The following is a 27,646-nucleotide window of genomic DNA, read 5'->3' as shown; positions in this document are numbered from 1 at the left end:
GGGCTGAAACTGAGTAAAAGGGTAAGGTATTCCATTCCTTCATTTGCTGCCTCCCATTTCAACCCAAAGCCGTGCCGAAAACGCAGTGCTAATGATGCCAGTGAAAATGAGCTCCGTTTGTAGTATTTTGCTGACCCTACACACTGTCGGGTGTGCAGGTAGTCGCCGTTTTTCCTCACTCACTCAAACATATACTCACACACACACTCGCGCAGAACAGAAAAGGATCATGTAACCCGTTAATCTCGCCCCGACTCGTAGTGATACGGTTGGAGCGATGCTGGCAGTTGCATTATTTCACTTCATTCTGGTTTTAAAACACATTTAATGGGGAAAAAATATATTTTTAAATCCATTAAAGTAAACATCAAGAAAAGTAAACCAAAACCCTACCATAGACGGGTAAAATAATCCAGCGTTATATTATTTTAAAAAATACACCGGAAAAACCAGCTTCAATGCACTACCGAATATTCCCGTAAACGAGAAAGGTACGGTAAGTTTTCGCGCATTGCTCACTCCACCGTGTTACCATTTCCTTTGCCGAAACGCCTCGTATGAAATCTCATTTCCTGTTTGGCCACCGTCCACTTTATCCCGTTCAGCAAGCAATGGTTTTGTGAGTTATACATACATACAATTTTTTGCTTGTGCGAGGCAGCATACACTTTTCAACCATTTGAATCTCGCAAGGTGCAGCAACCGGCCGCTCGACCGACGTGCATCGAAATTTCATGCTGAATTTATAAAGCAATTAAATGGAATGTGTGGTGATTAAAGGAATCGCTCTTTCATCAGCCAGCCGGTTGTTCCTGCCTTCCTTCCAAACGGCCAGCGGAGAGTTTCTTCACTCAAACTATCGAGCTGGTGCTGCTGCTGCTGCTGTTCATCGAGTTCATTTTTCTTTTTGCAAACCCTTTTCCCTGTTTTTTCGCTTAATTCCTTTTCCGCCGCTAATGCTGAGCCGCAGCTCGCTGATGTCGACGAACTACGACGGTAAACGGATTTGAGAGTAGTATAGTTTTTTCCTTCTTTCTTTTTGCACTCCCACTCTGCCTTTTTCGCGTCACACTGCACTCGAGTTTTATTCGTGCACTCCTGGTTGGTCGGCAGGGGTGGAGAAGTCGTTTTAATTAAATTAAACCGATGGGCAAACGATAGGTGCAATTTCAGGCCTTGTTAGCTGTCTAGCAGCGCTTGGCAGCGATGCATGGAAGTGGGTGTGAAATTTACAAAACGTTTCGCAATGCTGCCTGGTGAAACGATTGTTTCTGCTGGGTTGGAGGGGATTACATTTTTACAAATATGCTATACATTGCAAATTGCAAACATCATGCCAAACATGGTATTGTTTACAGTAGGTGTTTATGATTGAACAATATATGTCTGTTAGGTTTTTTTCAATCGTTTTATTCAAAGGAATTCAATGTATTCAACTTTGTGGAAAGTGTTGCCTATCTAGAAATGCGTTTTAAAACCGACCGACCGGCAGGAGCTTAATTTCACAAAATTTGACTTAATAACTAAAACTTAAATTTCAAATAATGAAACATGCCGAATGTTATTGGACACGCATTTTGTCCAGATGATATTTATTTGTTTATTTAACAAAATCGGGTATAGGACTTCTAACAAAACGTTTATTTAAAATACAATTGATTTGTGTCTTCAATGTATCATACAAGAAAACAATCAATTCGGTTGTTAAATAATTCAATCTTCAACAAAGTCTAACGTTTAAAAGATTCCGTTAAAACCATTTGATTCAAATGCTCCACTTGTCGACGAACGGAATGGGGAGTCGAATCCATGCCAGCATCCTCGAAGCATCCTCTAGCGGGAAACGATCGTACCAACGCCAGCCACACGAGCCAGCACAATTTCTCAGTTAATTTTCTCTTCGCCCCAAAGCGGCACCCATACAAAGCCGGTGCCGGTCGGGTGTGGTGTGATGGAGCAACTCGTGGAAAATCTTGTCACCAGCGTGAGAAAAATCTCCCACCTTCGGTTTCAACAGGAGCAACACACCACCAATGGCACACTTTTCTGGCTGTATGGTTGGTTTTGTTCGTTGGAATGTGACTAGAGGTGATAGCTGAATGAGAGGAACTGCTCCGAATTGAAACCGTCCAAGAGCAATGTTTCAATGTTGTCGAATTAAATTGTGTGGCTTTACCATTAAAGCGGCACGAGCTGCAATGAGAGTATGTCTCGTTCGAAAGGAAAATAAGAGAGCGAAAAAACGGGAGAGCAGACAACAGGAAAGCGAGTGAGAGAGAATGGTGGCACGGGATGACAAAACAATGACCATGATAAGAGGTCTGTTGCAATAATCAACATTTGCCACCTCCACACTCTGCAGCTCAGTTGTCACCCAACCCACTGCAGCAGCGTGAGAAACCCGACAGAAATTCACCACACGGTACGATATTCACCACCGAGAGAGCAAAATACACAATGCAAACTGAGAAAATGTACTTCGGCCGCGGGGTGAAAGCGACCAGCATGAAAATCCGTCCAAGGAAAACCGCTTCGTTCGCGTTGGTTCGCGTTCACGTGTCACACACAAAATAGACGCGCCTGCGCCCCGAAAAACTCGTGAGTGGTTTTTCGAACTTCGAAACGTCTCTCACTCTCCCGCCCTTCGCTCGTTCGCTCTTTCGATTCGATTGTTTCGCGATTCTTTCACATTCCCAATAACATCAACCCAGTCTCAGCTGGCATTACTGACTGGGGATATTAGGGTGAGAATCCGCGCCGACACACGGTCGTGAGAACGGGAGCGTGCAGAAAAAATGAGCACTCACCACGTCCGTGAGTGCCGCCACTCGCGGCTCCGTTGTTGAATGTAGCATTTAAAGCAAACGTTCGGCCGCCCGTTCGGATTTAGTTTCGACCGAATCCTTACGCCGAAAGGAGGAGGGTTTTTATATGCGCGTCGCGCGTTAAAAAATAGTGCGTAGGGCTGTTTTCCAACCAGCCAAAAAGGAAACCAAAGCTGCTTCCTACTTATCCTGCTTCCGTGTACTCTCCAAAAAAAAAATAGAAACTGTGAAGGTGCGTTATTTGAGGGAACAAAATGTTTGTCACTCGTGTGTTTCCAACCCACGGGACGTGTTTGGAGGTGAAATGAAAGAAACTGCGACGAGCGATGCATAAACATTCCAATGGTCTTTGTTTATGCTGAAACGACCACTTCCGCACAGTCAATGTGCGTCATCGTACTAAAAAAGGTGAACATTTAACCATTAGCCATGTTGACACGAAAACGAAAGCGTGCGCTTAGGGAGTTTACATTAAAGTCAGTGAAAGATGGGAACGAACGGTCGGTTTACTTTTGGTTGGATCTGGTTGAGGAAATCGTGTGTTCAATGCACTTCAATTTCGATGAAAAACACGATCCATTTGCAATGCATTTTATCCACCCATTTCCCTGTTAGAGTCCATCCTGTCCATCATGTTGCCACCGAACCGGCCATCACCCAAACCGGAAGGAAGTTGCATATCGAAAAGCAAAAGAAAGGGAGAAAAAACACTTTACCACGGCCAAACACCGACCTCGCAGCAGCTGTTGTGAAAACACATTTTCTTCGCATTTTCTTGCAAATTTCCGCTTTCTCCAATCGTGAACCCCGAACCATTAAACTTTCTTGCCACGCTCCGCTCCAGTCAGCTGTGTGGCAGCTGTGTGGCAGCTGTGTGGGGCGAAAGTGAAGGGAAATTCCCTTATGATACTTCCATGCTCCCTTTAAACGAGTGCAAGGGAAAGAACAAAAAGCAAAAAAAAGAAAGGAAGAGCGTACCAAGTTGTCGCAAACTGCCTGCGGAAAAAAGGCGTGCTGGTCAAATGGCTTCAAAAGAGGGCAACACAAAAAAAAAATCCCCCCAAAGACCGTCACCAAAGAGCGCCACCAAAAAGGAAGCGCGTACTTTGCGCGAGCACAAGCACTATATTGGCTAAGAAGCAACATGCGAAATGAATCCTGCCCACTTTTAGTCGCCCCACTCTGCCACCCCACGAGTGGCACGGGGCAGCGGCTGCGATGGAAAGCGGGATGGAGCGAACATCTTGCTTTTCCATTAAAGTGATTGCAGTTTTTCCGGAATGGATGGTCCGTACTGCGGCACCATCAGGATGATGGTGTAAGTTCGTGCCCATACCATTCTACGACCTGCCGACCGCCCGTCCATTCCCGGTTCTAGCAAGGGCGAGGGCGAGATGACACTTTTCCAACACCCGCACCGCCCCCACAACCACTCACACTGTGTTACTTCCACCGATTTATTTTCTTGAAATTGTAAGATTTATGTGCTGCTTCAACAATTTTGCCCCAGGACGGTGGCGTTCTGTCATGCCCAGGCTCTCCCTCCGCCCTCCTTCGTTCACTCCCCGGAGGGAGGGAGTTTCCGGGCCCCCCGAAATTATCGGTGCCCCGATGTGAACCTTTCGAGGGACGGGGGAGGAAGTGAGAAGTCAGCGGAGATGGGAAACGCTCTAGGCAGCTGTTTTATCGAAATTGAAAATTAATTAATTTCCCAAGTTGCATCGTTACTCTGGGGCCGGCTTGTCGGTGGCGGGTCGGTCGGTGTTGAGCGCCTTGGCCCGGTTGGGAGCACGATTTGAAGGCGTTGGGCAAGGTTAGGGAGAGCATGACCCAATCTGAACCGAGCACATGCAGCACACAGCACCGGGTACGGGCGGGCATTCGCCGGCATGTTGGGCGAATTGCTTAAGAAATTGCGATGGTGGAAAGAATATTCTTCCGCTCTTTATTTCCTTTCCTTGCTAAGTAATGGAATGGATGTTTTAAGTTCGTTTGGTGTGTCCTTTGGAAGAAGCAAACCGGGGAAAGCCTGGCAGCTCGAATTGCACAAATTCGTTTCCGTTTTTTTGTGGTGTGGTCCTGCGACACACCAAAGCAAAACGAGCGAAGGTTTTGCAAGCGATTCTTTCATTTTCTCTTCTTAATTTCTTACTCACCCTCAAGGTCTTTGGCGGACCCGGTCCAAGCACGGTGTAAACGAATGTCGATAGAAATCGTTTTAAGGTTCCTCCTTGTTCTATACAAGCAGTGAGAGCTACAAAGAAAAAAACACCATAAAGAGTAATAGTAGCAGTGTTTAATTGGCGCTGAAACGATTGGTTTCAGCTGATCCACGTCTTGAGAAGATTTCATCCCACCCTGTTTCGCTCTGCTCGCTAATAACACACACGCTTTTGCCGCATGTTCTGTATCGTAACCTTTACTTCAAACGACCACGCTGTAGTGCCCTCTCCCACCCTGGTGCTGCCCCTTTACGTTGTTTCCCTTTAGAAAGAAGGCATTCCTTCGCAGCGAGTGCACGTCCTCGTACAGGGAATCTCGTTCCTTAAGGGCTCTTGTTTCACGAAACGAACGTACCTCGTGTCTGTGTATGTGTGTGTAGATCACAGTGTAGCTGGTGCAAAGTGAAGGCTTGCGAAAGTGGATAAATGTCTGCAAACAGTGCACCCCCGAAGAAGCGTATCTCCGTGAATTTGTGAATGCGTGTGTGTGTGCGTTAAGAGAGAGAGGGAGAGAGAGAAAACCAGAGCGCAGAGGAAAGTGTTGTGCAAAGTGTTGTTTATCAGCCGGGATGAAATGAACGTTTTTGCGTTCCAGTGCCGGTATACATTTTCCTCCTAATTGGTTATGCTCGTCCGTCCGTCCGTCCGTCGTTGGCTCCGGAGAACTACCGCTGCGGTGGTGGAGTAGTGTGGATGAAATGCTTTCCAGTGAAGTCTGTAGTGAAGCAGCATCTTGAAGACGCTGGGAAGAACCTCTTATAAACTGGCTGGATTTGTTTATAATGTTTTGCTTGCGTTTGCTGCCACACCTTGCTCCTCTTGCTATGCAATAGTCAGATTGAATTAAATTCTGTGATGAGATGAGATGAGTTGCTGTGGCAGTGAATTTATAATGCAGACTAATGAGCGCGGACACTGATGAATTATGAAGTTTTATGAAGAGCTAAGAGCTGGTTAATAATGGCTGGCTTTTAGCATCGTCGTGCTCGTGCGCTCGTGCTCGTTGAAGTGATTTTTTGCCTTTAAAAACCAAGCATAAAAAATGGCTTTAAAATCAATGTTTTCTTGTACATATCCTGCAGATATTGCTTGATTTTCTTGACGAAACAAAAAAGCAACAAACTTTTCACATTAAAAAAAAACTACACCCATGCATTGCTTTAAACGATAACGAGCAAACCAACGAGAAAGTATAACAAGATATCACTTTAAAACTTGCCCCAATCCCGCCCATCGCAACAGGATCTGATAGAATAAAAACAAACTTAAAACTGCTTCGCACACAGACCTACGCGCCACGCCACGCCGGTCTTTGTTTCGCAATAAAGCAGCCATACCCCAGCCGAAAGGTGTGCATCACCACATCCTGCTTCTGCCAAAGTTGTTGCAGAAAGCAGGTTGCTTTGAACGAAAGTTTCACTCCCACACACACGCACGCACACGCAAACTCACAAATGCAAACACATGCCAACACCGGCATCACAAAAGCGGCACCACATTTTATATTGGTTTCGAGCAAATAATGGCAAAGGCTGGAGGTTTTTTTTTGTGTGTGTAGGCTGTTGTTGCTTCAACCGCCACCGACGACGGTGGCGGTGCTCGTCGAAACGAAAGCTCGCCGGAAACAAAGGGACACCCCGAAAACCCGCACGAGCAAATAATATGGAAATGGGCTGTGGATGGGTAATATGTATCCATGTGTTTGTTCTTCTCCTCATTGTCATTGTCGTCGTTGGCGTCGTTTCTCTTACCCGCATAAACCGGAATCGGTGTTTATATGTGTGTTTTATGGTTTGTTTCGGAAGGGCGACAGAAACAAAAACGCTTCCCAAGACAGACACTCCGGCCCCTTTGCGCCGTCCTGCTTGCGATCTGCCAATTTGAGTAAGTTGCTGCTTCTCTCGCCTTGCCCTGCCCGTTCTCGTCCAACAAAGGCAAATCAGTTGCAATTTTCAAACTTTCCCAATTGAGAGATAAATTTATAAGGCTCCACCCAAACACATACACAAACGACAAAGCCCAAAGCACATAAAACGTAAACTTTTTCGCCTACTTTATTCTATTTCACTTTTTGGGCGCTGCTTTTCGAAACGACGAACTGAAATGGCAGTTGAATTGCTGTTTTTTGCGTTTTTCTTTCTCCCTTTGATTGGTGTGCGTGTGAATGGTTTTAGGGAAATTTTTGCACACAGCAACACAGCGGAAAACAATGACAATTTGAGAAGCAGCGCCTCAGAAAGGCGCACACGCGCCCAATTGCTGGCGATTGGATGGAGGAAAATTATGTCGCACTGTGCAACACTGTGTGCCTCAGCGACAAACACTACACGCTTTTGTGCCGAATGTGCAGAGATTTTCGCGGTTTGATGAGCTGTCTCGTTTTTGCTTTGCGCGCGTCTGTTTGTGTCTCATTTTCCGTACACTTTCACTGCGAGTGCGTGCTGATTTTTGCTTGCAAATCTTTTCCATCGCCAGTGAAATTGCCGGGTCCGTGTAGTGCCTTTTGCTGACATGAATTTTGTGCGCAAAACACTCTGTCTCGGGAAGAGAGATTTTGTTTTTTGTTCGCTTACTTATTGGGCTATTTGAATCTTGAAATCATTTCTTCCTTCACGTTTATTCCGCGAGCACGAGCACACTCACAAACAATCACTCCACGGTGAAAGATGGCGACAGAGAAGCGAAAGCCGCATTTTCTCTGCATCGAGGCAGACGTCGGCAAGTTCACCCCACTGCCTTCTTTTAGTGCGCACCATGGATTTAAGGCCGTGAATGATACCTATTTCTTTGTGCGTATTATGCGTCGGGTAGGCACAAGACGTTGCCTTCGCAGGCTGTATTGCTATTTACACTGAGCTTAGAGCAAGCTGTGGGTAAGTTAAAGGCAACGCACGCTTTTGGGGGCACTAACTAGACTTTCGCCTCTGAACAGCAGTGCTTGTGAGTGTGTGTGTGTGTGTGTGTGTGTAGGTTTAGTGCTGGAATCGCACGAAGGATGCTAAGATTTTATGACGATATAAATTTCCGCCCAAATCGGCCCAGTCTAGCGTTTCTGTGCATTTCTCAATGGTGGTGCTGTACATCGTACGAAATTGGTTGGATTAGCTTCGCGACAGTGTCCCATTAGGGGACATCCTGGTTTTGATTTCGTTCGCTACCGTTGCGATGTGATGTGAGGCTCTGCTGTGGTTGGTTTTTTTGAGGAGACTGTCTCAAGGTCTGTCTTTGCAAGGTTGCAGCAAGCAGTGCAAGTACAAAAACCGTTCTCTGTTAGCTCGATTAGGATATTTTTTATTTAAAGTGTGCTTTTGAAAAAATGCTTTTGAAAGGTGCGTTAAATGGTCAAAAAATTGAGCTACGGAAATTAACAAGAAAAGTGTTAAAAATTGACCTCTTTTTTCTCTAATGAAGCGAGCTTCTAACACAAAACCTTACGCCATTCCAATTTTCTCATAAATCGCATCATTTTCTCAAGAACCTCCCAGTTTATTCTATAAAAGAAAGACAATACACCGTTGCAAATATTCACATTTTCTCTAAATTGCTTCATCAACCTTCACGCTTCGGTGCGGAATATTGATAAACTCGAGAAAACCGACAGCCCACGACAGACATAAAACTATCGGCACACTATACATTCGCGCTCCCTTGCTCAGATCGAGCTCAGCCCAACAGTTGGTGTACGATTGAGCGAATCCAATCTATTTGGAAGCATCCGGTTTTGACACAAAAGCACAGCAAAAATAATAGGAAAAGGGAAAACACAACCTTCACCAAATAAAACTGATGGTGGATTGTACTTCCCAGCTGCTGGAGTTTGCTCACCCGAAGGAAAGGACTATCGTATTTGGTGAAAAAAGAAATTTGCTACACTCCTACCAATTCTCCTGATTCTGGAAGTCATCCACATCCGAGACGATCGCTTTTCTTTTCGGGGAAAAAAACACACACACACACACACTCATAAACATGGAACAAACGGAAACGGAAAAGCGCAATATCCTTCATTTATTGTGCTACACTTCTCTCTCGCTTGCAACTTTTGTTTTAGATATGCTTTTTTCCTTCTTTCCCTTCTTTGTTGGTACCATTCTGTTGTGTTCTGCACAGTGTTCCTCTTGCACAAACCCCGGCTCCAGAGCCAGGGGCAAACCTCATTGAAGATGGACACGTTTCACACATTTGACGTGAAGCACGTGGCATAGCCATTCTGGTGCGCTGCAAAATGGCAGTCGAAAAGTTTTTCGCCTGCCCGTGTTTTGCCTGCCTTTTCCATGTCGTGCCTAGGAAGGTTTGTTCACGCTTCCTTAGCAGTGGATGCAAAACTGGCGGCGAGCTACAAATGACCATAAGGGACACACACAGAGCAACGGAAAAAAGTAGCAAATCACACAGAGCCTTTTGAGGTGAATGCTAGAAAGGAAAGATGAAAATAACAATACAGCTGGCGTGCTTGGTGCTATTTCTGGTCCAGCGCGACGATCTTTGTCTCGTGGGATGTTTGAGAGGAAGAATTTGTCCCTCCAATGGGTCTCTCATTACGTGATATTATATCGTTTCGCTACAAGCAGCAACAACAGTTGCCGCGTCGAGGACGCGTTGCCTTTGTGTGCTATTCTTAGTACTACCAATTCAATCTCCTCTAAGCAGCATTTTTCTTTTCTTCTTTCCTTTCCAGATCACATCCACTAGTGAGCTTTTAGTCTCGGCAGTTCTTTCATGCACCTTCAAACGCAACGCATTCGATGAAAAGTCTCATCAAAGACTTTTCCATCGCTCGAACGCCGTCCGAAGAAAAAAAGGAAGGCCAAGTGACACCAAACAAAGCTTTAAAGATCGCCCCGGAAGAAAGTGGGAAGAAACAAACAAACAGACAAAAAAAAAACATAAACCTCAACCCGGAGCAGGAAAAAGTTCCCGCTTTCCAAGAAAACTACACTGAACTTAAGTTCCGCAGTTCACTGTTCCCAGATCCCGGAAGGCTGGCAGAAAGGGTCGTCGTCAATCGTCGGGTGGTTTAGCAAAGAAAAACAGCAATCTGCGAAGCGAAATCCACACCAGAGACTGTGTTTTTTGTGGTTGTTGTTGTTGTTGTTGCTGCGTAGAGTTTCTTCGGAGATTCCACCATTGCGTTATTTGTTCGCCCAAAGAAGTCACTTCTTTTTTGACGGCGTTCCGGTCCGTTTGGGGTATCGAACAGTTCCGAAGTTCGTTAAGGGGGGAAAGAAACAGTCTCGCTTTGCGTGCAGAAGAAGGAAAACACACAAAACCCATTTCAATGATCTGACTTCCCAAGGAGTGGGAAATGCGCGAAACGTTCGAAACGGACCTGTTTTTGGAAGCATCATCTTCGGAGGAAGCAATGAAAAAAGGGAAGAAAAAGAAAGCCACAACAAAGAAGATCTAGAAATGCTTAGTTCCGAGTGTCAGAATTTTGGAGAGAGAAAAAAAAACCCCGACGGGACGAAACTCGACACCCTGACAAGGGCAGCAGTTTAGTTTAGTCGCGAGGGCAACTAATCCACCAGCTTTGTCTCCAGCTGTGGGGTAAGAGACAGAAAAGGCAACACAAGACTAACACCAACTTTGTTGCGCTGCTGCGGTGGTTTCGCGGTTTTGCCGCGAAGGAGCAGAAGCGGCAGGACTGACTCACCCAGCACGCACATAGTGTAATGCGCTCGTGGAAAATACTTCACCAGCGGGAAGCCAAAAACTTAAGTCTGGTGGAGACATGCCGGTAGAGAGAAGTCCCGGTGGCGTGTACGTACGCCACCTGCCAGAGACGTTCCACCCGTAGTGAGCAGGAGGAATAAAACTGACAACTTAGACCAGCACAGGTTGCGTGTAAAGGTTGAGCTGAGAGGATCTTTCCCAGACGTGCGGTTGCCTGAGCCACTCCAAGTCAGCTTCCGACGAACGACGACCGACGAAAGCCAAGTTAGCAAGTTGAATTTACATAAATAGTTCTAGTTGCGTGTTTCGCTCAGGTAGCGTTTGCTTCCGTTGTGCCGTTTTCGAAAATGAATAATTTTATAACAAAAAAGAGGTTAAAGACGAAACATTTTCCGGTGGCGAAAGTTTGCGATTAAGTGATTGTGTACAGCTGCTAAGTTTTGGCCTCGCAAAGTATGGAAACGGATTTTTCGAGGCGCAGTGGACAGTGACAGATGTGCAAGATTGAGCGGCACTCTTTTACGGCAAAACGCACAAGTGTTTTCACATTTCAGAACGAAAAGAAAATGGAACTAGAATGAAACCATTCTTTACTCACAGCGGTTTTCTAAAGAAAGTGAGCAAGGCCACGAATGAAATTGAATGAAACCAACTTCTTGCCTTATCCAGTTTGTTGCTATTTGCGGCTCTGCACACCAAACTGCATAAAATATGCCATTTTTATTCTACCTTTCTCCCTTTTTTCTCCCATCTTTTTCCTTCAATTTGATTAGGTTGATTCGTGGAAGTTAAAGAAATTGTGAAGCAAGCAAAAAAAAGGCAGCAAACGAGTCGTGTTCGAATAATCCGGGAAAAAGGCTGCCCGAGCGCCCACACACATACACGCCCGCGGTGCGAAAAGTGCTACTTTAGTGTGAAAATAAAGAATACGAATCAAGTCGCAGTGTGGAATAAATACGCGCAGCTTCAAGAAAAGGAAAAGAAAGTTACAAAAGCGCCCGCACACAAAAAAAAAGTTAAAAGAAAGTCGAAAGTCAAGTGGAGTTGTTAAAAGTTAAAATATATTCTTGCTGCTGCGCGAATTCTGCGAAGTAACCAAGGGTGCGTGGTGCGTACCGGTTCGTAGGCCAGTGTTATCTGTTCAAGTACGAGTGTGTGTGTGGGTGTGTGTGTGTCTGCGAGAGAGAGAAAGTGTATGCCTGTGTCAGTGTGTACGCGCCCATAAGCGGCCATGTGAACCGACCGTGAACCGTAATATGATTTTTCCAGCAACCGTCAACCAGAGCGGCGCAACGGCAAGTTTAGCAACGGTTTAGCGGGAACGATGGTACAGCGCAACAAGTCAAGGTAGGTTACACTGGCAATGGTATGTGAAAACATTGCCCACAAATCGAAACTTTTTGGCCAACCTTTGGAGGGGGAGAGAGTGTAGCATGGAAACATGGGCCACAGCAGCTCGTGAAATCAATTTTCTACGCACATTTCATACCATTTGATGTGCATTCGGGTACGCCTGACTTGCTGCTGCCCTCAATTGAGGGTTGGAAATAATTTGCTAATGCTACCACAGAACGAGGGCGGGGGAGTTTTGGAACGGAAATGGAAAGAGAAAAATGTAACTACATGAAAGCGCATTTGGGAAATGGACAACTTGTACCGAACCGAACAACAATCTGGCCAGCGTTGTAATGCGCCACCTGAAATGTCTCCCCTAGGGTTCAATAATTTACAACACAAATTGCAGCGTGTCAGTGCACAAGTCGAGTTGTAATGCCATAAAATCGATTGGGAACAATACGCTCGCTCCAACAGTCATCAAGTCACTTCATTCAAGTTCATTATCAGCGAACTTTGGTTGTGTGATCTCACGCATGCTCATCGATTTCAATTATAATTGCATTATTACACCGCAAGTGCATGGCAATCGGCGGTTGAGCTGTGTTTAAGTATTGATGGTAGTGTAAGAAGATCGCTTTAAAGTAAATTGGCTTTCGCAGTGCATGGGTTGGAAGTGGAATGCTACAGTTTGGGATTAATTTCTCTAAGCTATGCTGAGCATTTGGTTAAAGCTATTGATTACGCATTTTGTTTATTTCAATGAACTTCTTATTCTTGTTACAGAATAATTTGAATATTTTTAAACTGTAACTAAAAGTCGATAAAAATCCTTAATTGCTATTATGTTGCTTTAAGGACCAAATTTATGTCCCAAGTTATAAGAAGACTTACATTTTCAAATGTCATATTAAAACAGTTTGTTTTGAAACTAGTCAAACCATCGAGCCATCAGTTTATTTTTTTTTTAGACGCCAAATAATTTGAAGTATTCAAACAGTAGAATAATAGAAATAAGAGCAGATTAATAACAATTCTTTATAAATAATTTTGACCTCGCATTAGTGAGAGAATGTGATGTTGAAGGAAACGTGAACCTCCATTAAATCTCATCCAAACTAAGCTTGCTCTAATCCTCTCCCTTCATAATTGCTAAACTGCTGTCCATTGGCTTCCGTGCACTGCCTTACCTGGCCCGTAGCGGATAATGACCTTACCCCTTACCCCTTTTACCCGTGGTGTTGGGTTTCGCTTTTATTAAAAAGCATTAGCGTTAATCTTTAATTAAAACTTTCGTCTACACTTTTCTACCGGCAAGCAAACGCTTCTCTATCCCTCTTTATCGTGCAACTTGGCACCTTGTTCTCGTTGCAATCTTTACCTGCAGCCCTAGTTGCGGCTTGTTCGGGTAAAACATGGGGCGAAGAAAAAGCTCCATCTCCTTTGCTGCCGGTATAGTTAGAAGGGCAAAGCCGAGCTTATTCAAAGGTACGAGTTACCAGTGCACCGGCTTGTGCCTCGGATCGATGCCGTGAAATAATTATAAAACTAATTTCCTTCCCGTTGTCTACCATACCCCGGCATGGAGCTTTCTTTCTCGAGCCAATATGTACGATGGTGGAGATACGTTTTGGAAATTTTCCGAGTTTCGATGCTACCTTAAAAGCGAGAGTATAAGCGACCTTTCTTTTGCCTTTCCCCGCTCATCCAAACTGCATCGAGCTTGGGTAAAAGACAAGCGTTTACCCGTAACTACAAGATGCAATGAACTCAGCTGTGGTATAATTTCCGCAACCAAGGCAGCTGCTGAACAAACGAAGAAAGGAGTGCGGGTTTCTCCGGCATATTTATACTCGGTCAGGGCCAGTCGGTTCCAACGGCAGAGAGTTTAGAAGTTCCCCGCAGAACACCTAACACCACACCGGAGCAGCGTGGAATTGCCTGTGTTGACCAAAATGCTGGCAAAAGAGCGAGAGACGCTGATAATTTATATTCATAGGCAAGCATTAAAACACCATTAAGATAATAAATTACATTTGATTAAATCTGCATAACGCTGGCATGTAAAAATTGTTGTAAAACTTACGGTCACTCGAACACACCCGGTAGAATGCAAGGAGAGAGTGGCACATAGTCCAGGAAGTGCGGTAAGTGTGTTGTCCAGTCTGGGATGGAATTATTTTCCATTTTTTTAATTAGATAATACAGGAAAGGATTGCGGGTGTGAGAGAACGTAAACGAAAGGCATGTTAGGCACTGGTTTGGAGGTTTTGGTATACTTTGACCCGTTCTGTACCCATTAAACTGCTGGCCGTTGTTAACGTAGCCTCTGCAGGGAAGCTTTCGCAGCTCGTTCATCCTTTGCTTCCTTTTTCCCTGTTTTACGGGTTTTTTGTAGTACAAGGGTGAAAGTGATTATGAGCAGCACGTAAAACCCATCCGACGACGCTTCCACTAACCGGACATGGGTCCGAGCGAGAAGCGAGGCAAAATTATTAAAATAGTAAAGACGATGATGATGATGGAGATGGTACATGTTCGCACGACGATGGTCCTGGTAGCGTACAAGGTTTCCTTACCGCCGGAGATCCATTAGCTACCGAACAATGAAGAAACCTAACGGCGGCAGCAGCAGCAGCAGCATCATGAGCAGCATCGTCATGCCGTGCCATCGCTGAACCTCGTGGTATGAGTATGAGCAGTGTTGTTCCACAGCCTCCGAAAAGACTCATCTCGTCGTAAAAACGTATCTCACTAGCCACGTAAGTGATGATGATGAAACGGTGCTCGCTGTCGTACGAGGTACGGAATTTTAAAGCCAAAAACCCCGGGAAATCCCTCAACGGAGCAGCGGAGGCAGCTTTGGAATTAAGTGTGTGTGTGTGTATGTGTGTGCTCTTTGGGGAGCTCTCGTCAATGTCATTGCCTTTTCCTGTGCGAACCTTGCTGTGCTGTGATGCAAAGGTTGACGACAATGAGGACGCTAGCTATGCTTATATGCATCCAGCGTCAGGAAAGCGCTTTTCTCCGTCTACCAGCGTGGCACACCAAACTCGTTATGTAGCCAGCAAAAGGTTACTGGTTGGATGGTAGTTGATTGTCCGAGTTTTGTGTTGCGCTTTTTTTTTCATCTGTTTTGCTGCTTACATGTAAGGCTGCTGCAAGGGTTGAAGGGGATGGAGTGATTTACAGCGAGAGAAACTAATTAAAGCTTGGGTGAAAATTCTATTTAAGCGGCCTGTATTAACTGCTTTGAACGAAATTAACATGCCACCGAGTAGGGAATGGGTGAGAAAAGTGGTGTTGAAATAAGGATACATAAGGTTAGCAAACACCTGTACCGTTGGTCATTACGTGAAGGTTATACTGAGCCATTGATCTCGAGGCACATGAAGGTACAACGTGCCTTTCAAAGGAAGTAGTTTTCCGTAATGAATTTTGACATTGCGTTTTATGATGGTTAATTAGACGACCAGGAGGTTTAAAATAACAAAAACCTTTTTTATACTAACACCGGGGAGGGATATTGTTTAAGCTACTGGTGAATGATAGTTTGAGGTGCTAATCTATAAAACAAAAAAATAATATGTTCATCCTCGTTTATCATCATCTGCTCTATTTAAGACATACCAATGAATGAATTCTAAAATTTCAACATAAAACTGGAACCACAAAACATGCATACAATTTTGTTCCCTCCCGGTGAAAATTTCCTCACACTATCCCACGTCAAAGTTCCACTGGAAAACGAATCCAATTCACGGTTTTGCTAGTAAAAACAAGAAGTTAAATGGTCATTATTTCCGCCGGCAGTTTTGCGGTTGACAACGTGACCTCTAGCCCTTGGAGCGTACTCCAGGGTGACGCGAAACCACTCTCCACCGGCCTACTCCAACACTCGCGAAATACACGGCCCGGCATTCGATTGTCGACCATAAAAACGGGACTGCTGCTGTCTGCGCTGCTCGATAGCGGAAATAACTGAAAAACCACCGTGCAATTGTACGCTTGCTGGGGTGTGTGGTGCAGGAAATTTGAGGTTATTTTATGCCACCGAAAGCAACCCGTACACGACCGTCAAAGCCTCATCCCGGTCGGTTCCGGGTGCGGTGCGACACACCATTCTAAAACGCTACCCCCATCGCACGGTGGCTACGCATTGGAGCTTAGGCCTTGCAATCGCGGAGGTTGTACCAATTGCAGATGCATTTGAATGGATTTTTGGGCGAGAAGTTTGTTGGTAGATAGACACACACACACACACACACACACACACACACACACACACACACACACACACACACACACACACACACACACACACACACACACACACACACACACACACACACACACACACACACACACACACACACACACACACACACACACAAACGTGCATGCGTGGGAGTACCTGGTAACATTCTATCACCCAAAACCAATTGGAATGGAAACCCACCAAATAGCATATGGTCGCGTGTTTTCGGTTTAGGCCGGAGCGGTTGCAACTGATGCCAACCCCGGCTCGATAATGAATGTTTTAATTTTCACCGAATAATGGTGCTGGTGGAATTTCATTTCCATCGTAGGGGATTTTGGGCTGCAGACGATGAAGTTTGAGGAATTGATTATTTCATTTCAAATGTGCTCTTAAAGTAATTGTAGTATAAAAAGTTAATAGTATAATAGATTCAGGCTTTAAAAAGGCTTTAGGTCCTGATCGATTGTCTTCTTTTGAGTAACATTTATGATCTTTGTTGTTTGTTGCCTGTGAACGTTTTCAGAACGTTGTAGTTAAAGCAAATATCATTATGAAGACATCAAAATTTTATTCACATAACAAAATTAGTCTTCCATCCCTCTAAATTGTACAAAACGATTCTGGAAAACACATGTAGGAACACATGTCACAAAAAACTGTTCCAGTCATTTAATGTTTTAAACAGCTTTTTTTCGAAGAGATCAAACATGTTTGGCCAAAATATGATTTAAAATATGATAAAATGGAAACAAAACGATCTTTTCAATTAAAGTTCTCGCCCAAATGCCGAATGTATGGACAAACATCACTTTAATCGTTCCATTTCGCAGAGAAATTCAACCGATACACGTGTTTGCAGAACCGGTATAATGCTCTTAAAACAACAGCAAGCCAACTGGGAGCAACGAGCAAAACCGATCTGCCACGGTAGCGATAGCACGTAAACATTCCATCCTGGAAAGACTGGGCACGCCTTCCAGTCTTAAGCAAGAGACTAAAAACAGCAGACAAACCAAGTGCCAAGCCTTCCTACCATGCCAACGTGTGGTTTCACAACAACGCCTCGGCAAGAAGCAAGCTGCCACAAAAGATGTCACATAAAAATCATCCCTTGGCATTGATGGCAATGCCAACGATGCCGGGGAAGAGGGGCAAACAATGGTAAGACAGCGAGACAAGGCCTCGTGAAAACTTTTTCCTTCAAAAAACCGGCTGCGCCTTTCAATTGCGCCGGGGTCAAAAGAATTCGATGGCCCGAGAAAGACACAGCGACAGCCACACCGAGCTGAATGCCAAAGTCGGCCCAGATGGGAGCAAAACTTTATCCCCCCCCACATGCCACTACTGTTCGTCTTCGTTTGCTTCGGGTGAGAGGAGAGGATGGGAGAAAAAAAGATGACAATCAAACATTTGCATATGTTACGGATCAGCAGTCGAATTGGTACTGACCGGGCGCAAAGTGGCCACGCGGCCATGGGAAGAGGAGGATGGTGGTAGTGCATGGAAGAGGAGAAAGTCACACACTCACCTACCCACATGCAAGGAGCCTTTATGTCGACAATGGCAGGCGAGTCGGCCATTTTGAAGCCACCGACGTTGCCGCCGGGTCATATTGAACCGGCATGTGGGCACTCGATTTTCTCTCCTTTAGTGCTCCCATTCCCCATTGCCTCCTGTCTGAAGAGCTTTTGAGCTGACCGAACCGAGCGGCTGGTAGGACCAAACTTTCAAAACCCTCCGTCAATTCCCTCGCACGCTTTTCCTCGGTCAGGGCAACAGCAGCCGTGTGGAAAATCTGGTCCATCTTCTTCCTGCCGGTAAAGTTCGGTCCGGTCGAGAGCTACTCGATTTCAGTCGGACCGGAGTTCCCGGTTGCAGCCCGCTGCTACCGAATGCAAAGTTCTGCTCCGTGACATCCTGCAGATGCTGCCCTGGTTTGGTGTGCGGGTGTGCAGAATGCTTTTTGCCTACCATTCTCGTTCTGTTGTAGAAGCAATGCCAGTGTACGAACGAAGCCAGGCTTCAACTAGCAACAACACACACACACACCCGAGAAGGAAATGAGAAAGTTGCGGAAAGTTTTCCGTTTTATTTATTTTCCAATGTTGATCTGACTGCTTGCACACCCTTCTGCGCCGTTTTCTTAATGTGCAGGTGGGCAAACCCCGAAATACCGTCCCGGCAAGTGTTCAACGAAGCGGGAAATGGTTGGTCCCGGCCATTGCACTACTGACGCACGCGGTGGGTACACACGCACACCATGGGGAAGAAAACTGTCTTGCTCGAAAATTTCATTATCTGAATCGGCCCGAAGCAGTGTTTGTGCGGTTGCATCTTTAGCAGCGTCCCTGGAAAGACGACCGAGCACTCCGAAGATGGGGAGCGGGAAGACATTCCTAGCAGTACTCGAGCACTCGAGTGCAAACGGTCACCACTTTTGCCACTTTCGCCACCCGCACGCAACCCACGCCTCTGCGGGGTGGTTTAAAAAGCCCACCGTACCGAAGCCATCTTAATTTTAATGAGCATTTGGTTCAAGTTTCGAGCGGCCATTAATGCAACCCGGCCATTCCTTGGATGCGGGAAGAATGTGCTCGGGCCGCCGAGAAAAAGCGGCACCATGAGCTCGTTGCGGAAGAGGGAGGATAGGGAAATTGTGAAAAATAACGGCCTGACAGAAGCGTGGCAAACGCGGCGAAAGAAAACGCCTGGAACGACACAAAAAGACCGAAAGCAATTCAGGAGCAAATGGGAGTGAAAATTAAAGTTCGCCTCGCTTCAGCTGTCCTCTTCTTTTAGGGTGTGTGTGTGTGTGTGTGGTGGGGGAGGGGGGTGATTTTTTTCTGAGCCGAAGAGTGCTCCCGCCTCCACCACTTTGATTAAAGTTGGTGAAAAAGTTTAAATTGTTTCCATTATTTGTCAGAATGCGCGGTCAACCCAATGTTTGGGACGCCGGAACGTTCCGGAACCCTTTTCTGTCCTCCGTGGCATGATGTGGGATTTCCTAGCATTTGTGTCACAACGGCTACACAACGTACCTAAATGAACTGGAAGATTTGTATAGGAAATGGTTAGGCAAGGCAAGAAAAAAGAAAACACACACACACACTACAATAGAAACCTGCTTCAATGAAACACACTTTAAACCGCATGTATGAAGAGGCATTCGGGCGTGTCAGTCAATTAACGAAACGGATTTCTTTTGATTAAGCTTTGAAAAGTGGATTTTCCATTACACTTGCGAAATTACTTTGCCTGTAGTAAGCGTGTGAATATTTAAATTGCTGAATGTGAATCCAGAGCCAAAATGTTCTTGGAAAACATTTCAGTTCGAACAGCAAAAGGGTCTTTCTCTGTATTGTTTTAGTTTAATTTACAATTAAGTAAATTGGATTCGCAAAATCGAAACAATATGATGCTGATGTGCGAAACTGTATTCTATCAATTGGCCATGTACAACAATAAATTTTATTGAATTTTGTGTTGCAAACTACGTATCCTCATGCTATGAATTTCCGATCATTCCAATGATTCAACCGTTTAGCAATAATAGCAGACTGAAATAATTCACGTCCGTGTGGATTGTGCGTCGCGGAAACTCAAATTAATATGAAAATTACCAATAATTATGCAGTTTTCTTTTATCACTCCCTAGTTTAACAAAAAATCACTTATGCTACTTGTCAGGTTTACTTTGCAATCGCAAAGAATCAAACCCACAGACAGCATCAATCTCCCGGAAGAGTGTAAAATCCCAGCTGCATCGCAATGCCTGTCACGCTTCTGTCACGAGCCATTGTGAGTGTGGAAAATGTCTTATCAAATCTCGACTGCTGCAAATGCATCTCTAAAATTCTTCACCAAATGCGCCCCCAAAAGGATAGAAATTGTACCCTCCAAAAGCGACCTCAACTGCACCACCACTGGCGCCTTGCGAAGCAGCCGCTCTGCGTTGACACATACGCCTCCACACTGTCCCGCTTTGGCACCAGCTTTTAAGGTTTATTAAATCCCGCTCTGCTTAGAAAACGCATACCATCTGGGACCGTGACGGAAGCGAAAGAGATGATAGGTGCAACACATTCGCGGAACACCGGCGGAACGGCACACGGTTGATGAAGTCGTTGAAAATCACCACCAACACCGTACTGCCGAGTGTAGAGCGCCACCCGGCCGCTTCCGAACGGTGGCTTGAATTTGAATTTTTGATTATAATTTGTACGTAGAAATGTTTAATTTTGGCATAAATCACGTTACCGCTAACTTTGACTTCGACTTTTGCCACGGGCCACGGGCAAAAAAGGGGGGCATTCCTCCATCGCTTGTCTGTCCTGTCACGCTGTCGGGCGGCCGCCCCGCCGGGTACTAAAACGCACAATTTGCAATCTTGCGCACACGTACCGGCCTGGTTTGGGGAGGGGCTGGCATAAACGCGGCCACACGTACACTCCGAGCGGAATGCATTTCGCTGCATGAGCGAAAAGCGAAAAAGGACTCAGGCAGTAGTAGAGGTGCGCAACCCGCAAGGTGAGATGACACAGGTGCAATGGAAAGGCAGGCCCAATATCTAGCGCTACCACACGGTCGTAGCCTAATGTGTGTGTGTGTGTGTGTAATTTCCATGCACGACCCGGGTGCACACAAAAAGCTCGCATTTCGATGATGGCGCTTGCCGGTTGCGAATGCTTTCGGGAAAAGTCAAAATTCGAAAGGATTTTCCTGACGGCAGTAAGGGATTTTTTGTGTGTGGCGTGTTCCCCTGTCTCTGTCCCGTAAGTCCCCTCCCCCCAAGCTTCATACATCTATTGTTTGACGCGCGCGTTTGCTGAAATGAAACTCTCTCTCTCTCTCTCTTTCGGTCTTTGTGAGTGTGTGCGAGCAAAAGATGAGATCGTACGTCAAGGCTCATGAATATGTTGCAAGCCTTCGAGCCTCTTTTCCCGGTGCCCGGGCACATGGTACCATGTTTGAAGGTGTGAATTTTCATCATGGCAACTCCAACTACTAAGGTGCACACACCCACACACACGTTTCCCCGCCCAACCGCACTGGGATTATGCAATTTTTATCCCAATTTTAAAGCTTTCACCAGCAAGCTTCAATGTGCAAGCGCTCCGATTGGGGCGTTACCGGGGAATACAAAAAAAAAAACCCCGCACACAGACTCACGCAGAGCGAACTCATGAGCCCTGTCGACAGGAGCTCTACGTTCGCCGAATTCTCGCTGCACGCTGATGAAAGGCAAATACCTCCCGGTTAAGTCGAGGCCAGTTATTGGCCCACTGTACATGCGAAGAAGGGATTGGAAGGTTTTGGCGAACGGCTAGAGCAAATGTGAATATTTTATGCACGCCAATCTAAAGTTTCCGCTAACGCTGGTACAGATTCGGTGGAGTTAATTGTACTCGTGCGGGGGATAGTGCTAGGATATTACAATTTGTACGCTACACTCTAGCTGTTGGTGGAAAAGCGTTACCAGTTAGCAGACAACTGACACATGCTATGGTGCTCAATCGTATGACGTTTTCATCCACGAGCTGTACTTCCACTGTTTAATGTTTTATGTAAACTAACTTTAACTCCTATTCCTTTTTCAAATGATTGGTATGAAAAACTTAAGATAAAATAAAATAAATAGGAAGTTCACATTCAAGGTACGCTTAAATCGCTCTGCTTTACCCACTCCGCATTCCATCCCGCGGTCTGCGATTGCCTTCCACGCATCCTCTCGAGAAGTGACGTAAATTGGTCCTTCGGGCCGGATTAAATTAAAACCAGTGTTTTTTGTTCCTTGCGCGTATGTGCCATTCGAAGCTCTTCAGCTGCCGCTCGTGTGATTGGAATGTGAGGATGAATGGGTATTTTTTTAATCTGTTCTTCTTGCTTCCGATATTCCTACTCCACCTATACCCCTGTGTGTTTCAAAGGGCTACACCAATGCACACATAAAGACGCCATCAATTTATTCAGATTTAATGACCAAAGCCCGGGACAGTATTGAGAATTATCGATTTTTACTGTTTTGTGCCCTACCCCGGAGCGGTGCCACAGAGCAAGCGACGACGATGTATGTATGCCCTCCTGCTAGCTATAACGATCCGCTCTTTCGCTTCCTCCCTTTTTCGAGCAATCACCTTTCATCCCGAGCTTGGATTCGGAGCATTTGGCGTTCCGAGCGCTGGCAGGCTCGGCAGAGCCGTGGGCAGCAAAATTGTGCATAAATTGAATTTCGATACGAATTTAATTACGATAATCTGTGCTAGTGGACTGGAAGAAGTAGTGCGAGTTCACACACACACACATACAGGGTAAGAGTTGGGCAGGAAAGCAAATAGAAAAAAAAAACATATCGACAGTCGGTTATTCGACGTTAACTCATCCCCCCCTTGCTTTGCTGCCCCGGGGAGAGGCATTTTTCAGTAGGCTCAATAGGGCTTGTGACGGGGAATTGGTGCCACCAAGCCCGCTCACTGATCGATATCGAATTCGAATGACGCTTTCGGACGCTATTTCGCTTTGCTCCGGTACCGGCCGGGTGAATGAATGGTTTGCCCCACCACCACCACGGGAGGGCGGCTGGGATGCGAACATTGTGAAAGGTCAGCACGGTACCAAATCCTGATGGGTTCGTATTCTGTGTGTACGTCTGTCTGTATGTGTTTGTGTGCGTGACCTCTTGCGAAATAATTCGGATACTTTCGAGAACCCTTTCAATCGGGCACTTTTCCTCCCGCACGCATCTACACACAATTGCGGGCAGATGGGACCACGGCAGGGATATAATCTAAAATCGATATTTGCATTCAATGGTACACGGGCAATGGTAAACGCTTTTAGCATCGCAACCAGCTGAAGCATAGTGGAGCAATGTGGGGCAAGGTAGAAAAGAAAAGCAAAACATCATTTTGAGGGGAAATCCGGGGCCGCTATGGGAGAGGATTAGCTTAGATGCATTTACGCCGCGGTTGGCTATCGGGTTGGAACTAACACGTAAAACCCCGTAATCGAAACTGATCTTCCCTCTTTCTCTCTCTCTCTCTCTTTCTCATTGCAGCATGGATTACGTTAGTTTGGGCTGTTGCACGTTGGCCTTCGTACTGTACATTAACACACTGAGCGCGGGATTTGTCTACGATGACAGGTAAGTAACGTTTGTGACGAGCGAACGTATGCGAACGTAGCGGGTGACATCGACATTGATCGACCTGAGTCGGTTGCGTTAAACGATGGCTGATCAATTTCGGGATAAATGTAAACACACACACACACACGTATACACATACCCACAAACACGCACATTCCTTGGCTGTGGGGAATGGAATAAATTGCTTCTGCTATTTCCGACAACTCGACACAAAAATTCTAGGAACCGACATTCATTACGAAGCACTGCGTCTTTCACCAATATCAAAGAGTTGCTTTGATTTCACCAAGCGATACCCTTGCCCTCCCTGCCCAGTGCAAGTCCTCAAGCAGTAAACTTGTCAGCAAATTTCCCCCACCAAGACCCTTTTCAGCTCCGGTCCTTCCAGGCTTCACTCTCATCAAAGCGACAGAGGACGACATTTTCATTAGTATAATCCACAATCTACTCGGCACACCAATCATGGTATGAAAAATAGATAGCTTTCGAAAGGCGTATTGACAAGCCTGGCCGGGTCTGGCAACCAGGGGAAGGCCGATCTTCTCTCCTGGGGGGAGCTTATCTGGGCCGGCACAGCAACCGGTGATAGATTGAATTTTAATTCGTCTAGTTAATTTCACTCCATCACTTCTATTTGCACTGCGAGCGTGCGAGGTTGCTGACGGTAAGAGGCTGTGAGACCAGGGTGGAACGGAATGGTCGAGGGCTATTGATTTGGCTCGCCCGTCGGGAGCTGGAGAGTGAAAATAAGCCTGATTTTGTGACTGATAAGCAATGGTTGAGTAAGGACTGGCAAAACCGGTCTAATAACTACGGCATCTGCTAGATTAATGAACGAGCATTGACAATTTATCATCAATTGAGAAGTAGTTGAGGTGCTTAAACAATCTTTTTTGACACGAAAGCAAAATCAAAAGCTGAGCACTGGCATTTGAAAGAAAAGCAAACGTTCAGATGCAGATGCGTTCATTCCCTTTAAGCTCGGAAATGAAATTCTTCTCGAAATGGTCCCTAACACACATATACATACACACAAACCACCATTTCGAACTGAAGAACACGCTTCTCTCGAGCGGTTTGGCGGCTCGACCCCTCGAGCAGCGTGTCTGTAAGTAGATAAGTACATTAAGAAGATTTATATTCAAATAAACCATGTTCACTCACACGCTCTCCTACACACACACGGACACACCCATAGACACAATAGATTATTCAGTGTATTATCACACAAACACGCACCTCGATGGAAAACCCCATCCCTCGTCCCACACACACACACACATACAGTGAAGAGCACACCGAACCTTTGGAAAAGCGAGGCAGGAAAAGCGGGCCCATGCCCATGAAAACAAGCAACCCGACTGTACGGACATTCCGGTCGGGTCGTCTGTTACATGGTTGGGCTTGAAAATGGTTATTATTTCATCGCTTCTGGATTATTTCTTGCGGTCTATCTTGTGTTGGTATGTGTGTGTGTGTGTGTGTTTGTGTGTTAGTGAGGTTGAGGGTTGCCTTTTTTTCTCACCGCACGGTGTGGGGTGAGCTATCTTCCTCTTGTGCTGTCTCGTGTGTCTGAATTCAATTTATCTTGCGGCGGGACCCCAGAGAAAAGGTAGCGACGCACTGGGTTAACCTTTACCTCACTACGCCAACACTTAAACGGGTGTGTGTGTGTATGTGTGTGCCGGCAGACCCAGACACACGATCGTGTCTCATCGATTTCCGGTTGGTTTCGGGTTTTCAAGAAGAGCGAAGAGCGTGACTCTCTACCCCCAGCTGAAGGTTAGAAAACCCCCCAACGGAAAGTCAAAACAATCGTCTTATCCCCAGCAACTACAAGCTGACAGCCAAGTGTTGCTTGCGTGTTTGGCGGCAGGTTTCACTTACGCTTTCCATGTCGCAGCGTAGCCATCGGGGGTAAATTTCTTGTTTCCGGCTTGGTTGGTGAAATAAAAGTGACGAAAGGTGTGGAAAATGTTTGCCACATGCGCTAACGCCCGCTCGCTCGCTAACAACTTCCGGCTACGATTTGTTCCATTTCGAGACGCATTTTGTACACACAAAACGCTCTTCCTTACACATACCGACACGCGTACGTTTGCCTTCTGGTGAGTGTGTGTGTTGAGTTACGGTTATTGTTTTGTTTTAAATCATTCCACCGGAACGAGACTTTTCCTTACGTCTCGCGACGCGAGCATCACGCGCTCGCCCATGTTTCCAAAGGAGCGTTTGTGTTTCCGGAACCAAACCAACACATCCGGGAAGACAGGTACGGGTAGGTTCGTTGGTACGGTGCATTAACAAGCGGGGCAAATCGGTGTTCCGAGCTTGGGAACAGCTTTACAGCCCGAGGCCACTCGAGGTGGCTCCAGCTGGAAGATTTTGGACATTGCTATGGCTTTGGTATTGAGCATGTGAAGGGGAATTTGTAATTGTTGTGTTGTGGATATGTTTGTGTTGAAGCAAGTGGACAGGAGCGTAAGACCGAACAGAACAGCGCTCGGACAGGTTCGACCCCCAGGGAAGTAATTATGTACACGCAATCTTTCGTCACTTTCACACCGTGGGCAAGGTATCACAGCACAGGTATGGTGTAGGTGTGCAAGTTATGAAGGTTTTGTACTTACTGAACGACGCACAAACACAGTCATTACACTATAGATACTTTGGAGTTCGATTTTGATACCCGTAAATTGAAGCTTCTCTTGAAAATGCGTTTCATCTTGCATGCTTTCATAGATCAATTCACCTTCAGTTAACCTTATCGAGTCATATCTTCTGCTCAATAACTGTCCAATAATGCAGGCACACGCATACTTCAAACTGCATCACACACACACCCAAACACACTCGACACGATACCGTGTAATGGACACCAACGTTCGGCATCTCCCGTTTACAAAGGCGCACTGGCATTTTACACTGCCATTGTCAGTGGAGTGTGTGGAGCGCTTTTGCTGCAGAGGACATTACCGCAGAGGCCATCCGAGATAAGGGCAGTACAGCGCAACCATCCTCACCTGCAATGCAGGGTTTTTTTCTCAGCTCTCTGTTCTACCACGCGTGTATACGTTCATACGTGATCCTTTTGGACAAAATGGGAAAGGAATTCTCATTTACGTCCGTACCGATAAGTGGACAACTTTTTCCCAGCTCCGAGCTCGCTCGCCCACCGTTAGAAAAATGCCAACGGAAGGCGGCAGTGGGCCGACGCCCATGTAACGGGAGTTGTTTTCGACGGCTAATTAATGATGCCAGTGAACCATATGAAACCATCCCAGCAGGAGCGCTCCGGCAACCGATGGCGATGGTGATGATCATGATGATGATGAGAAGCGTTGGAATGTGTTTCGGGTATGGTTGGGCAGAAGGATTGGGAGTGTAACACCGCACCGACATTCGATACATGATACGCATATAATGGACGCAACGGGCGTGCAAGAAGGGAGGACAACCCGGCAGGCGAGCAACATCTGATTAATCGTTATGGGCCACCCATTTCATCGGAGCGCTTGCAATGTGATAGCAGAGAGAAGAGTTTTGATATTGCTAGACTCGGTTTTTGTTGATGCTTTGTGAAGGGTTCGAGTTTTGGGTAGTTGAAATTGTAACGGGTTATGAGCTGGTTGAGCTAATTTTCAATCGCCAACGCTGCTGAGCTCATTATGAAAGGGAACAAAGTGATGATGACATTTCTTTAAAAAAGTTTAGACAAGAGGGGAAGGTAATTAATCCCAACCAGTTTCTGAAATACAAGCTGCGCAACAGATTGATGCATTTATTTTAATTGATAATTGTATGAAGTTATGAAATATGTAGCCAAATATGTACTCAAAGTAAAATTTTTTTTTGCCAACATTTTATTTATATCTATTTTACCTCTACTGAAAAATAAGTAAAACAAAATACTAACGTAAAGCTCATTTGCGTGACAGTTTACTGCTTCATTCCATCACCAAAAAATGATGCATATCAGACGCTTCCCGCAGTCTTGTTTCATCGCCCAAGGCAATAAACGAAACCGGTCGGTCCAAATTTCGCTCGTACCATGTCACATTTCGTTACGCGTACAATGGGAACGGTACCGAAATACACCTGTCAAGCTATTTTGATCAAAATACCGTACAGCGAGCAAATTCCACCAGCGACCAGGCGGCTCCATTGTCGGGCACGGGCCACGCCAACC

The 27,646-nt window shown here is 45.8% G+C and overlaps 1 protein-coding gene across 2 annotated transcripts in view; it reads left to right on the top strand.

Moving 5' to 3' along the window:
* The first annotated feature begins 2,884 nt into the window (after positions 1-2,884).
* Positions 2,885-27,646, top strand: part of LOC1280064 (protein O-mannosyl-transferase TMTC2) — a 163,518-nt gene continuing 138,756 nt past the window's right edge. Inside the window, exons 1-4 of one of the 2 annotated variants that reach the window (XM_061662924.1) lie at positions 2,885-3,057; positions 9,726-9,738; positions 11,494-12,067; positions 23,371-23,457. In XM_061662924.1, coding sequence (XP_061518908.1) covers positions 12,045-12,067; positions 23,371-23,457 — 110 coding nt within the window. In that variant the 5' untranslated portion in view covers positions 2,885-3,057; positions 9,726-9,738; positions 11,494-12,044. The remainder of the gene's footprint in view (positions 3,058-9,725; positions 9,739-11,493; positions 12,068-23,370; positions 23,458-27,646) is intronic. The other variant, XM_061662923.1, reaches the window with a different exon arrangement.

Source organism: Anopheles gambiae, chromosome 3 (assembly GCF_943734735.2).
Source record: "Anopheles gambiae chromosome 3, idAnoGambNW_F1_1, whole genome shotgun sequence".
In the NCBI taxonomy this organism is placed as follows: Eukaryota; Metazoa; Arthropoda; class Insecta; order Diptera; family Culicidae; genus Anopheles; species Anopheles gambiae.
This window is presented reverse-complemented; position numbering and strand designations above follow the sequence as displayed.